At 42.8% G+C, this 15,548-nt stretch overlaps 1 protein-coding gene across 2 annotated transcripts in view; it reads right to left on the reverse strand.

Moving 5' to 3' along the window:
- Positions 1–436: 436 nt before the first annotated feature.
- Positions 437–15,548, reverse strand: part of gabrb3 (gamma-aminobutyric acid type A receptor subunit beta3) — a 511,154-nt gene continuing 496,042 nt past the window's right edge. For both annotated transcript variants that reach the window (XM_059646784.1, XM_048533130.2), the window contains one exon: positions 437–1,801. In XM_059646784.1, the coding sequence (XP_059502767.1) occupies positions 1,451–1,801 (351 nt within the window). In that variant the 3' untranslated portion in view covers positions 437–1,450. The remainder of the gene's footprint in view (positions 1,802–15,548) is intronic.

Raw genomic sequence — 15,548 nt, forward strand, 5'->3', positions numbered from 1 at the left:
CCTTATGCATCCCATACAGCTATCTCCTAGGGTGTCCATAGAGGGCTTGTGCCCAAGATTTGGGGGATTTCCAAAATGGCACGGTACTAATATAGTACTATTGAGCATTTAAGGTAAATTTGAATAAGTAAGTGCGGTAGAAAGGGATAGAAGACATAGAAGAATAGGCTGAGGTGAGCGTGAGGACTCATGAAAATCAGTTTGGCAGAATGGACTGTTTCTACATATTCAATGGATTCAATGTAATTCTACTCCATCTAACAGGGCAAGTCTTCATCAGTGCAGTTGACAATGCCATTACACATCACTGCTAATGGAATTTGTGTACCCAAGATAACCTGTAAAATTCTATCAAATCTAATCAGTGCTCTTCATTCATGGATGCACTTTGACAATTCTGTTGCAGTTATTTTTAATCATCACAGACAAATTATGACATCATCAGAGGTGGGAGGGACTTGAACCAGACCATTTTGTTCTGAGGTATCACTGCACCATAACAGCTCCTAATCTATCTTCTTGTGATATGAAACCAAAAGCTGATATGGACTCTGATGAAGAGTGAGCACTTGGAATCCCTTAGAAGGCTCAATGCTTTTAGTCGCTGCCACTTGTTTAACCCTTTGTCCCAAACTGCTGTTCTGTCAACTAATATCACCAATTTTATTTTTTTTTACATTTTATTTTTTTTAAATGGAACATCAAAGAATTCAAACAGTATGCAGGAATGTTCATGAAGTTACCACTGAGCAAACTACAGCATTTACCATATCTGTTTGGAAAATGGGATTAAATGAAAAGTAAGTACTAAAACTAGAATATTTACACAATGTCTAACCATGAAGAGCAACCAATCCCCAAGTTCTGCCCATGAATAAATTATCAATGATTATTATACAGAGTGTAAGATGATTAAACCACTCAACATCATTCACTGCCAAATTAATTCTGCATTCATCCTGTGCTATGTACTGGTAACAATACTGCAAGGTTCCACACTGAACTATAATGCTGCAGAACACTGTGAGAATTAACTAAATACCGTATATTAACCAGCCGTGATCATTGTATTTAGAAATAGCTAAAAAAAAGCTTCAAGAAAAAGCAACTCTTGCAAGGTCCAAACAATTACTAAATTTTTACAATTCCTAGTGTATATGGCAGATAACTCATTGTTTATATGACATGGTCTCATGCAAAGTATGACAAGCTTTTTCAAGGCTTATTAAATGTCATTCTCTCTCTCTTTGAGGGTATCTTCATTTATCATTTTCTCTGAGATTTTTTTAAAATTAAATTTTCCCTCACATTTTATCACAGCTTTTGTTCTACAGCAAAAAGATTCCCATAGCTGCGGGGCTGCATTCTGCATTCCTATAATGACTGGGCAGTTGTTTCACCCTGTACAATAAAAGGGAGTCCGCAGTACTTTGCACATGGTACCTCAGTATCAGTTTACGTAGTACAGCCAGTAGATCAAGTTGAACAGAGAAAAAATGACCGGAAACACTATCCTTGACCACCTGTCTATGGCGTTAACGTCAGTCAGATTGGGGATTTTAATTTTTAGCTGGGAGGACCTTCTTCGCAAACGGTTCTTCTTGGCCTGGGCAGCATTTCTGTCCAATGTGCTGCGACTTAGCCCTTCACGAGCTGTGCTTTGTTTCCTGTACTGAATTCCTGAGTTGTCAAAGGACATCACTGAATTCCTAGATTCGGTCACACTTGTGGTAACCTCTGTTGCTGTAACCTCATTGTGAATCTCCAGGGCTGAAAGCAGGATGTTTCCATGGGCATCCACCTGAATGCAAATAAAAAAAATAGAACACATGTTAATCACACTTTCCAAAGACAAACTCACAACATCGTCATAATATTTGTTTGGATAGTATGCGACGCAGCGATGCAGCGTAACAGTTGGGGGCGTGCAAACCCATGATGGGTGCCACAGAAAATAACCGAAGATAGATTGGTAATGCCAAGCCAGCAGATATTTCATTGCAGTAAAGGGCTCAAATGCATGCAGGGATAAGGCACAAATTTAAACAAATCAGGAATTAGGGTTGAGCCTTTAGATTTCAAAAGGAATAGACAGGTGAAATAAATCACAGGAGAAGGCCTTTAAAGAGAGCTGCATAACTGAGTTTAGGACATAATAGATACTTTCTGGAGAGAGAACTTGAGGAGGACCCTCTAAGGGGTACACAAAGTCATTATGCTTTCTCTCTTACTTTTATCTCTATGTTGTCATTTATCCACATTGTAATTTGCTAAAGAAAATTGATCTTCATATTTATACTTGTGCCCAAATGTCCCACCATGGCAATTTGTGACACCATCATAATTAGCACACAGGTTGTCTAAGTTGGCTCAAACTGGTCCATCAAAACCTGTTCGCATTATCTGATAGACAGTGCCACTCTTTGGTGTAAATTGCCTGACCATTCAACATTCCAGAACTGCAGAGCTGTCTAAAAGCACTGGGAATGTATCTGAATATCCTGTGTAGTTTGTGAGAGAAAAGCTTTGGGGCGTCACGGTGGCTCACTGGTTAGCACTGCAGCCTCATAGCACCAGGGACGTGGGTTTGATTCCCGCCTCGGGCAACTATCTGTGTGGAGTTTGCACATTCTCCCCGTGTCTGCGTGGGTTTCCTCCGGGTGCTCCGGTTTCCTCCTACAGTCCAAAGATGTGTGGGTTAGGTGGATTGGCCATGCTAAATTGCCCATTATGTTCAGGGGTGTGTGGGTTATAGGGGGATCGGTCTGGCTGGGATGCTTCAAGGGGTGGTGTGGACTTGTTGGGCCGAAGGGCCTGTTTCCACACTGTAGGGAATCTAATCTGAAGCTTTAAATAGCATGGCCTTAAATTAAACAGGTCAATGAATTTCAAACACATTAAGAATTAATACCATATAATCACACAACATAATTTTCCGTTTCAACTTGATAGTGGAATGTTCAACAACAGTGTCAATTCTTTGAAGAACATCTCCTCTGGCTAGTTGAATGAACTGATGCATTACACTGCGAGATGTATTGACCAGATGAAAATGTCAACACTTAACAGTTTCTTCCACAAGCATCACAGAATCCCTATGGTGTGGATATTGGCCATTTGAGCCATTGAGTCTGCACCGAGCCTCTGAAAAGCATCCCACCCAGATCCCAGACCCCTACCCTATTCCCTTAACAGCCACAGCTACCATGGCTAATCCACCTTGCCTACACCCCGGACAAAGATACTGACAATGACCAGGGTGTAATGAAACAAACAATGTGAACACGGTTAAAATTTGATCCAGTACCCACTCAGCAATCCTACCAAAAATACAGAATCATAAGAATGTCAGAAAAAAAAGTTCATGTCTTTCATCTTTTTCCATTTTGATACAGGGGTTGTCTCACTGGATGCAATCTTCTCTTGGTGGTATAGCTCTCGCCTGCCAGTTGTAAGGCAGCAAGAAACCCACATTGTATTTTCTAAGGGCATTTGCCAAAGTACTGATGACAGTGGCAGGCTGTCCTTTGGAATTAGTCCCCTTAAGATGGAAATCCCACCTTGCACAAGTTGTCAGGGGAACAAGGTGCCATGGTAGCTCCTGGGACAGCAACATCAAAGTGCGAGGGCACAGGAGCATAGTAAACAATTTGCGAGGATGTTGGGTGGGTTTATACTGTGTGAGTGACAGGGATAGGATTGGATGAGGGGGTGATTGCTCTAAATAGCCATCCTTCCATGCAGGGACTGAGCCCCTTTGATCAAGGGTCCCACTCACACAACAAGTGGCTGCATCCTTTTTTTTTGCATCTAGGCGTTGGTAAGTTCAAAAGGCGCTTTTACTGCAAGAAAAATCTCAGAAGCAATAGGAGCGAATTCAGGCCCCAAAGCGGTCATCAATCGGCCATTGGAGGGCCTCAATTGGTGGGGAGGTAGGAAGATCGTTCCCTCTCACGTCAAACATAATTTCAACATGGGTTTGATTTGATTTCATCTTTTATTGCCATGTACCAAGGTACAGTGAAAAGTAGTGTTTTGCATGCAATCCAGGCAAGTCTTACTTCAAAGTAGTGGTGATACTGTGGACCACTGCCATGCCTGTGTAAACACACTTCTTCACTTCAGCCTCACCACCTCCAGAACTATAAGAATTTACACATTAATTCTATCCATTCATCCACAATAGACCCAAGCAGGAAATGAGTAAAACTAAAATGATTGAAAGCTGAGGAAACATGAGGTGTAAAGAATTTTTTCTCCCAATAACACTACACATTGCATCTTCAATGTCTCAAATCATTTATGTACTGAATTGTGAAATATTAGTCTTCAAAGTAAGACCAGATAATTTGTATTTGAATGAATCAATATTAATTGCTTCCACCACTGCCCTAGGGACATTGATCTGAAGAATGACCTCTCACTTGCTGAAATAATGTGTGGGATTTCACCGTCAGGGATGAAGTTCCAATGGCAGGACATCAGGCAGGTGGGCAGAACTCAGTAATAATGGGTAAGAATTTGCTGGCAGTGTCCAATATGTCAGGGTGTTCCAACTAATGAATACTGGATGAGTGAGGAGGCCAAATAACAGATAAAGAGACGTAAGTACACTGAGGCAACAATGAAGTCATGGGGGGGTTCCTCCATTTTGTAAGGGCGGCAAGGTTTTTTTTGCTAGGATAAGCAGCTGAGCAAGATCACGATCAAAGGGGAAGCCTCTCCACTGCCAAAAGAGAGAGGCAAATCTAACTCCTTACTGGGCTCTTCACAATCATCAGTGCAAGGTCAAAGGAAGGATCATCAGTGCACCAGCTTGTCATCAATAATCCGCTTCTTGATGCATTCAACAGTTGTGCTGTCCCTGGCTCAATCTGGATAGAGGTTTATGAGATGAAAGGAAATGGGGCACTGAGAAAAATCTCTTTTGGCTTTGAGGGAGACTACCATTGAAAGAGTAAAACTGAAATCAATGGTTGGCAAAGCAAGAGATTTCCAGTGACAAGATACAAGGCAAGGTTTCCTTGGCTTTAGGGACCCTTATTTGTCATTACAAGGGCAGGATCCTAGGCCTAACCACTTCAAGCTACTTCACCACCTTTAGTCCATTATACGCTCAGAAGTGGAGCCAATTACCTGACAATTTTGCAGTGCTCTGTTTCATACACAATTCCCCAGTGTTTGTGATGACATAGAGTAGGACCTTGTCAAATTGAGGAACCTCAACTTGGGGAACCTTCTGTTGACCCAACACATTTTTTGTTGTCAGGCCAATCTGAGAAAACTGTTGACACCGGGAACTCTTCATTACATCGTCCAAAGTATTTGACTTGGCATAATGTGATTCAGGATTGTGTTCCAAAGGTTTGGATGCTCAAGAAGCTTCATCACCATCCTGAGATTTGCTTCAGGACATGGCCGCAACTGTCTTGACTGGCCGATCTGAAACAGATACCTCTAAAATCTGGGTGAGCACCAAGCAAGATTGTGTGATAACCCCCGATACTATCTACAATATAGCTGACTGTGGTTATTCACTGCGTCGAAGCTGAGCAACCTCCTTATGTCAATATCAAATACTACTCAGATTAAAATGTCTTCCATTTTAACTCCCCCTGCCATTCCTTAGATGACATGTACATCCTGGGCCTCCTGCAGTGCCATAATGATGCTACCCGAAGGTTGCAGGAACAGCAACTCATATTCCACTTGGGAACTCTGCAGCCCAATGGTATCAATGTGGATTTCACCAGCTTCAAAATCTCCCCTCCTCCCACTGCATCCCGAAACCAGCCCAGTTCGGCCCGGCCTCCCTAACCTGCTCTTCCTCTCACCTATCCCCTCCTCCCACCTCAAGACACACCTCCATTTCCTACCTACTAACCTCATCCTGTCCCCTTGACCTGTCCATCCTCCCTGGACTGACCTATCCCCTCCCTACCACTCCACCTATACTCTCCTCTCCACCTATCTTCTCCTCTATCCATCTTCGGTCCGTCTTCCCCTCTCTCCCTATTTATTTCAGAATCCTCTCCCCATCCCCCTTATCTGATGAAGGGCCTCAGCCCGAAACATCAGCTTTTGCGCTCCTAAGATACTGCTTGGCCTGCTATGTTCATCCAGCTCTGCACCTTGTTATCTCAGATTTGGAAATGTTTGACCACATTGTTTCAGAATGGACAGTCATTTACACCTCCAGTGCTTTGTTAGAAGAAGTTACACAAACTTGATAGCGCCCAGATCAGTGGGAGGCCAGAGGCACAATGTGACAACTTGACAGTTGAAGGTTGGAAACCATGTTCTGTGAACTCCCAATGTTGGAAAATATCCATCTCATTGGATCTTCCTGCCCCTGCTTGATGCTAGTATTGGACACAGGCCAATCAATCCAGGAGAAGTGTGTGAAGACAGACAAAAAGGGGCAGATCTGGAGCCCCAATTCTCTGGAACAGCCTATCCCAGCTTTATTGACCAGGTACTACCAGTCCTTTCAGTCAAAGTGCAGTGGTAGGGACCTATGAATAGAGTGCAGTGAATTCTTGGAAGCATATTTCAGAAGTAGATTGCCAGTGTAGATTTGAAATTGTTTACTTAGAGATTTAAGACTGCTTACTGAAGAGTCCTGTGGACAGATTGATAGAGTTTGATAGAGTTTAATTAAAGTACTTTAATGGAATCTAATAAATATTGTTCTTGCTTGATGAAGTTTTATATATCGACTTGTTTTTAATTATTCACAGGATGAGAACACAGCATTCATTGAGCACCTCTAATTGCCCAGGGGGTGGTTGACAATCAACCACACCATTGTGGCTCTAGAGTCAGACATAGGCCAGACCAGGCGAGGATGGAAAGTTTCCTTCCCAGAAGCATATCAGTGAGCCAGATGGGTCTTTCTGAAACTTGACAATGGTTTCATGGTGATCAGCAGGTTCTTAATTTTAGGTTTGTTTCATTGAATTCAAATTCCACCATCCGGCATGGCAGGATTTGAATCCAGGACATTAGTTGAATTTCTGAGCCTGTTGCCTCCCCTTGAGTTGGACCTTTCTCTTAATTCTGGTTTCCTTTGTCTATCTCAGTTCTTAATGTGCCTGAGTTAATGAAAGGTTACTGCAAACTGGTCAAGATCAGCTGGAGTGCTTTTACACGTCCTTTCACTTCACAACAGAACGGCAATATCATTTTCAAGTCAGAATGGCTTGCACTTTGATGGGGGTCTTGCAGGTCATACTGTTCCTCTCTGACTTGCCATCCAAGTCCTCAAAGTGGTAGGAGTTGTGGGTTTAGAAGGCCATTTTGCTGTGTATCATACGGATCACTTAACCGCTGCCAGCCATACATGCAAAGGAGGAAATGAATGTTTAAAGTGATGGATGAAGTACTCCAGCAATTTCCTGACACCATCATGGGAGCACTATTAGTTCAGGTAAATGATCCACCACTTTCTGAGGGGAAGAGGGAATGCTGAACAAAGACATAACAGCTGACACCGACACCCATAAGGGCAGGCAGTGGTGCAGTGGTACAGTGGCAACGTGGTAATGTCACTCACTGAATTAGTAATCCAGAGCTGGTGTTCTGAAGACTTGGGTTTGAACCCCACCATAGCAGATGGTGAAATTTAAATTCAATAAATAGAAAGCTTGTTTAATAATGACTATGCAACCAGTGTCAATCATCGTTGAAAAACCAATCTCGTTCACTTTGCCCTTTAGGGAAGGGAATCTATCCTTCTTACCAGGTCTTGCCTGCATGTGACTCCAGACCCTCAGCAATAGGGATGGACAATAAATACTGGTGTAGCCAGCAACACCCAAAGAATAAAAAATAGTCATTATCAGTTCATTAATCTTGCTCTGTGTCTTTATGAATACTATATTAAAAATGAAACAAATTCTATCATATTGATATCTTTTAAATAATCAAAAATGCATTATATTTCATATTTCACAATATATTATTTATTGAAGCCCTTGGGGGCATCATACTTAAGAGATTAGTGACTCAGATACAGAAATTATCTTTGAGTGCTGTTATGAATCAGAGGTTGACTCCCCTCTGATAACTAAAACCAAAACATCCAGAGAAACTCACTTCACCTCATAATCTGTTAAAGGAAATGTGAAAAGTGATATAACCTGCCTCTCACCTCCAAATCTGATATAGACGGGAGGTTAAATGAAATGAACTCCTGACAGTAACTCTAAATCAGTGGGTAACAATTTGTTTATCTAACTCTGCCAGTGAACAAATTAACAGAACTACTAACAAACCAAACAATTCTCCCTTAACTACTAACTATTTCCGAATAAAACAAAATTCTAATGGCATGCTGTTCCCACTTATTTAAACCAAATTAATAAAATAAACTTAAAACTTAGTATCTCAAAATTAGAACCAGGATACATCTTTGAGAATGTTCGGTATGTCCTCCACTGTTCTTCAGTCATGAATGCCTTTCTTCATCAAGCTCTTTTGTCGGGATTTTAGCTAAGAGTACCACAGTACCTTTCATCAGATGGTGGTTTTCTGAGAGCTTCGAATTCTGTGAGAGCCAGTGATTTTCTTTTTAGAGCTGCTGGTTGTTAACTCTAAGAGATGACAGTTGTTTCACACCGATTCTCAAACCCTCTTTTTTATACATTTGATGAGCTATCAATTTCTTACAATAGGATTGCTCCTAGGTTGTCAAAACTATCAGATTTAAATTTAAGAGATAATGGGAACTGCAGATACTGGAGAATCCAAGACAACAAAATGTGAGGCTGGATGAACACAGCAGGCCAAGCAGCATCTCAGGAGCACAAAAGCTGACGTTTCGGGCCTAGACACTTCATCAGAGAGGGGGATGGGGTGGGGGTTCTGGAATAAATAGGGAGAGAGGGAGAGGCGGACCGAAGATGGAGAGAAAAGAAGATAGGTGGAGAGAGTATAGGTGGGGAGGTAGGTAGGGGATAGGTCAGTCCAGGGAAGATGGACAGGTCAAGGAGATGGGATGAGGTTAGTAGGTAGATGGGGGTGCGGCTTGGGGTGGGAGGAAGGGATGGGTGAGAGGAAGAACAGGTTAGGGAGGCGGAGACAGGTTGGACTGGTTTTGGGGTATAGTGGGTGGAGGGGAAGAGCTGGCCTGGTTGTGTGGTGCAGTGGGGGGAGGGGACGAACTGGGCTGGTTTAGGGATGCAGCTGGGGAAGGGGAGATTTTGAAACTGGTGAAGTCCACATTGATACCATTAGGCTGCAGGGTTCCCAGGCGGAATATGAGTTGCTGTTCCTGCAACCTTCAGGTGGCATCATTGTGGCACTGCAGGAGGCCCATGATGGACATGTCATCTAAAGAATGGGAGGGGGAGTGGAAATGGTTTGCGACTGGGAGGTGCAGTAGTTTGTTGCGAACTGAGCGGAGGTGTTCTGCAAAGCGGTCTCCAAGCCTCCGCTTGGTTTCCCCAATGTAGAGGAAGCCACACCGTGTACAGTGGATGCAGTATACCACATTGGCAGATGTGCAGGTGAACCTCTGCTTAATGTGGAATGTCATCTTGGGGCCTGGGATAGGGGTGAGGGGGGAGGTGTGTGGGCAAGTGTAGCATTTCCTGCCGTGGCAGGGGAAGGTGCCGGGTATGGTGGGGTTGGAGGGCAGTGTGGAGCAAACAAGGGAGTCACGGAGAGTGGTCTCTCCGGAAAGCCAACAGGGGTGGGGATGGAAAAATGTCTTGGGTGGTGGGGTCGGATTGTAGATGGCGGAAGTGTCGGAGGATGATGCGTTGTATCCGGAGGTTGGTGGGGTGGTGTGTGAGAACGAGGGGGATCCTCTTTGGGCGGTTGTGGCGGGGGCGGTGTGTGAGAGACGTGTTGCGGGAAATACGGGAGACGCGGTCGAGGGCGTTCTCGATCACTGTGGGGGGAAAGTTGTGGTCCTTGAAGAATTTGGACATCTGGGGGATGTGCGGGAGTGGAATGTCTTGTCGTGGGAGCAGATGCGGCGGAGGCGAAGGAATTGGGAATAGATTTAAATTTAATTTCTTTTTAGTGTCTGAGTGCATGGTTTAAATTAATTGGCTGACTTTCAAACTGGTTGCTTTAACAATAAAACAAAACTACTGCCTGGGTTTCTAATCATTAAACCTTTTAATACAAAATTTTACTTTCAGGAACTCTCTGTGCCTGCTTACAGACAGAAAAAGTACATAATCTTTTAGAGGGACCACACACTCTCCCCCCCACCCCTACCATTTAACAAACAAATTGTAACATCCTGTCTTCTAAACCACAAGTACTCTACCCAACTTCGTAACAGTTTTTTTTGGAGCTCATTAATCTCAATTACATCGATGGTCAGAGCCAGGTTTAATATTGAGCGTTCGGATAGCGATGACCACAAAAGAAAGCTTGCAATCTTCAATATCACGAAAGGCTCTCAGAGAGTTCTTACACTGCAGGTACCTACTCACATTGAAAACTCCTAACTGAGTTGCAAATCCTGATTGAACTGCTGTGCAATCAAACAGAGTCCACTGATTGCATATTAAATCTGCAATATTAAATGAACACTGATGGGCAGGTGATAGTTGAATTACTTACTGAGTCCTATCTGATTGATATAGAATCCCTACAGTGTTGAAACAGGCCCTTTGGCCCAACAAGTCCACACCAAACCTCAGAGCATACCACCTAGACCCATCTCCCTATAACCCACCTAATCTACATCTCCCAATCCACCTAGCCTGCACATCTTTGGACTGTGGGAGGAAACGAGCACCCAGAAGAAACCCACGCAAACACGGGGAGAATGAGCAAACTCCACATAGACAATCACCCGAGGCTGGAATCAAACCCGGGTCCCTGGCACTGTGATGCAGCAGTGCTAACCACTGTGCCGCCATGCCACTCTGTTGACATTATTGCATTGTTCATATGTTGGGATAATTTATTTTGTATTTTTTCATCCTCAAGCTGCAAAACCTTTGCTGTTGAAACATAATTTATTAATATTCTTTGATTCAACTAGTTCAATGTGGGTCCAGATCACCTCGTCAACAGGGAGACTAATGCTAAGGATCTCAACACTGACTGTGAAGATAATTTGATGTTTTGCCTTTTTGTGCCCTTGTTTTGGACGTCTGTTCCTGGCTTCAGCACCAGCTAAGATTTTAAAGGTTCTAAGGTGCTTTGAAGAGCTGAGTGAGTGAGAGTGAGTCAGTGTGATTGAGTGAACGAATGAGCAAGTGAGTGAATGACGGAGTGAGTGAGTGAGTAAATGACTGAGTGGGTGGTCAGCTTGGTGCCGTGGGAAGTCAAGTTAGGGCAGTTGGGTCATAGGCAGAGACATGGAAAAATGTAGTCAGAAGAAGCACTCTGGATTTGCGAAGGGAAAGTCAGGTCTAATGAACTTACTGGAGTTTTTTGAAGAGGTAATAGAGAGGGTTGATGAAGGTAACATTGTGGGCTCAACTGAATTTTGAAGAAACTTATTGGTTATAGAATAAAGGGTTAGAAGCAAAGTGGATATAAAATGTATTAAGGACTAGGGCAGCACAGTGACTCAGTGGTTGGAAGTGCTGCATCACAGCACCAGGAACCTGAGTTCAACGCCATGCTTGGGCGACTGTTTGTGTGGAGTTTGCACATTCTCCCTGTGTCTGCAAGAGTCTCTTCTGGGGGCTCTGGTTTCCTCCTACAGTCCAAAGATGTGCAGGTTACGTGGATCGGCCATGCTAAATTGCACAATGTCCTCAGAGATGTGCATGTTAGGTGGGTTATAGGGGATTGATCTGGGTAGGATGCTCTGAGTGTCAGTGTGGACATTTTGGGCAAAATGGTCTGTTTCCACACTGAAAGGAATCTATGAGCAAGATTCGGTTGGTATTTTTTGGGCCCAGGGAAGGTTTGTCATTGCGCTCAAGAAGTTTTGGTATTGGTATCTCTGTTTCTCCTGACTTTAGATTAATGATCTCAATCTTGGCATGTCAGAACCAATTTCGAAGCTAGCAGACTACGTGAAATTTGGGACAACTAAACTTTAAGGATACTATAGAACTTCAAGGGGCATAGGCAAGTTGGTGGAATGGGCAGACAGTCAGCAAATGAAGTTCAATATGGTGCTATTTGCGACAAAAAAACACTGAGGAACAGTTTACATTAAAGGGTACTATTTGAAAGTATGTGCAGGAACAGACAGGCCTTTGTGTATGTGTAAATTGGTCTTTAAAAAATGTTGGATGGATAAAGAAAACTGTTAATAGAGCACGCAGTATTCTGGGCTTCATAAATAATGGCGTAGAATTCAAGAGCTTACAATATAATAACTCAATACAATACAATACAGCATAGGAACAGGGCCCTCGGCCCACTGAGCCTGCACTGAGTCCTTATCCTTATTTAGACCTGCTACTTATTGCCCACATGCGATTTCTGTCCCTCTGTTTGCTTCCTTCTCACGTGTCTATTGAGATATATCTTAAACATTGCTAATGTGCCTGCATCCATCACCTCCACTGGTAGGGCATTCCAGTTTTCTCACCCTTTGTGTGAAAATTTATTCCCTGCACTTCTCTGCTAATCTTTCCCCCTCTGACCTTGACCCTCTGCCTTTTTGTAGTTGACCTATCCGCCATGGGAAAAAGCTTCTGACTATCCACCCTATCTACGGCTGACATAATTTTGTAGACCCCTATCAGGTTGCATCTCAGCCTCTGTCTTCTCATTGAAAACAACCTGAGTTGATCCAACCTCTCGTCATACATAAAACCTTCCAGACCAGGCAGCATCCTGGTAAACCTAATCTGCACCCTCTAACCCTCAAAGCATCCACGTCTTTCTGTCAGTGTGGCTATCAGAACTGCACCCAATATTCTAAATGAGGCTGAACTAAAGTTTTATACAACTGTAACATAACTTTTATATGTGATGCTCCAGCCGATGAAGGCGCACGTGCCATATGCCTTCTTGACTATTTTATCCATCTGTGCTGCCACTTCTAGGAATTTGTGAACCTGTACACCCAGATTCTGCTGTAAATTAATGCATCAAAGTGTTCTGCCATTTACTAAATGATTCATATCTGAATTTGATTGTCCAAAATGCATCATCACACGTTTGACTGGATTAAACTCCATCTGCTATTTCTCTGTCCAAATTTGCAATCTATCTTTCTCCCGCTGCGTTCTTTGACGATCCTCATCATTACCTGCAACTTTACAAATCTGGTGTCATCTGCACACTTACTACATTTTCTTCCACATCATTTATATATATGCCAAACAACAAGGTCCCAGAACTGATCCTTGCAGAACACGAGTTACTGATCTCCGTTCTGAAAAGTACCCTTTCACTACTACTCTCTGTCTTCAATGACCAAGCCAATGTTGTATCCATATAGCCCTAGGTTAAAATATGGTTACAATCCTAGCCTGTCTAACAATTCCTCATAAGACAACCCGACTATTTCAGCTATTAGCTTGGTAAATCTTCTTTGAGCTGCTTCCGATGTGTTTGTACCCTTTCCAAAATACTTTGTGACTCTATTCATGACGCTTAAGGCCCCATGTGTCTTATTAAGCATTTTCTCAGTCTGTCTTGACACCTTGCTCACAAATTTCACCAAGTAACTCAACACCTTTACTCCCTGTGGATTAGCAATTTTTATTCCCCTTTGCCTCTCTTTAATCAGGAGCAGAATTTTAAACACATTTTTAATAATGAACAAAGGCTACTTTAGGACAATCTACAACTGTAAAGATGGCCTTCTGAGCCCACAGTAGTGGAAAAATATTAAATTCTTCAAGAGGCAAATGTGTGGCCTAAATGGCTCAGATGCTCCCCTCACTTGCACTTATCTGGATTTTCAAGTTGACTCAAGTTAAATCTTTAGGTCTTCACACTGGAAATTCAAATGCAGACTGAGTGACTGTTATGTGAAACACTTCCATTCTGTCCATAAGAATGACCCTGAACTTTCAGTTGCTTGTGATTTCAATAAGCCAACTTTCTCGCCACCAACCACTAAGACCCAACAAATCATGGTTAGCATCATGTGGAATTGGAGGAACACAGCAGGCCAGGCAGTATCAGAGGAGCAGGGAAGCTGACGTTTTGGGTCGGGATCCTGCTTCAGAAATGCTGAAATTTCTGAAGAAGGGTCCCGACCTGAGGTGTCAGCTTTCCTGCTCCTCTGATGCTGCCTGGCCTGTTATGTTCTTCCAGCTCCAGACTCCAGCATCGGCAGTTCTTACTATCTCCGAGTGAGTTATAACCTCAATAAATCATGTCTTGTTTGGGTCTCCTTGACTGTGCTTTCAGCAGGGAGGACCTATTTTATTCCTTTTCACACCTTTATTAACACCTTTACTTACATCTCTAGTTCTCCTTTACCACCATTAGATTGTCTTTGCTTTTGCTCTGACCACTTTCACCATCAGTTCCACTCACTTGTCCTTTCCCTTGAACAACAGCATAAAACCCATTTTCTATCCCTTTCACTTCTGAAGTACAGTCATACAGGATTCAAAACATTAACACTGTTTCTCTCTCCATAGATGCTGTCAGACCTGCTACGTTTCTCCAGTATTTTCTGTTTTTATTTAAGTGTGAAGGATATATTCCTTTTTTTCACTTCTCGGCAAATCCTGTCTGAATTTTTTTTAAAGACTCAGTGGAAATCTTGCTGTCATTCTTGGAGACTTTATTTTATCTGCTGTACAAAATTCAAGAATAATGTCTTGTCTAGGAAACAATATATTTCCAGCTCTTTCAACTCTCTTTCTCGTCATTCTCCATTTTACAGTCATATTTTAATTGTGGCTTCTCTCAACCTCCCTCTTGATACACTAAAAGTCTAATTACACTGTCTTTTTCACTGTTGCTGTTTTGAAATGCTGACTCATCACATCACTCTTATAATGCAATCTTCTCGTGATCGCAATACAATGCAGCCTTTCCAATGGCTTTTGGGAACATTTTGGCTGTTGCTATTGACCAGACATAAGCACATTTTAACTACAGGTGCAGGCTATATATTCTGTGGTAACTCAACACCTGACTCCCTGAAACTGATCTATCATCCAGGTACAAGCCTGGAGTTTGATTGAATTCTCTCCTCTTAACTGGCTGAAGTACATTCCAACAACACTCCAGAAGATCAAAAGCATTTCGGACAATTAAGCAGCCAGCTTGATCGACACCCAGTCACCACTTTAAACTTTTACCTTCTCAACCACAGTAGCAGCAGGATATATCACCGACATGAACACACCAAAGCTCCAGTGGCAGCACATTCCAGTCGCACAACTTTAATGACCCAGAAGGTCAAGCGCAACAGATCCATGGGAACACCACTACCTGCAAGTTCCGCTCCGAGCTGCTCACCATCCTGACCTGGAATATATCACCACACCTTTGGCGTTCCTCAGTCAAAATCTTGAATGTCCTCCCAAACAACACTGTAAGTGTAAATTCACCAGATAGATTGCACCAATTGTTCAACTAAATGGCTTATCACCACCTTCTCAAGGATCATTAGGACTAGAAAATCAATGCTAACCATTCAGAAA

The sequence above is a fragment of the Stegostoma tigrinum genome, chromosome 6, assembly GCF_030684315.1.
Source record: "Stegostoma tigrinum isolate sSteTig4 chromosome 6, sSteTig4.hap1, whole genome shotgun sequence".
In the NCBI taxonomy this organism is placed as follows: Eukaryota; Metazoa; Chordata; class Chondrichthyes; order Orectolobiformes; family Stegostomatidae; genus Stegostoma; species Stegostoma tigrinum.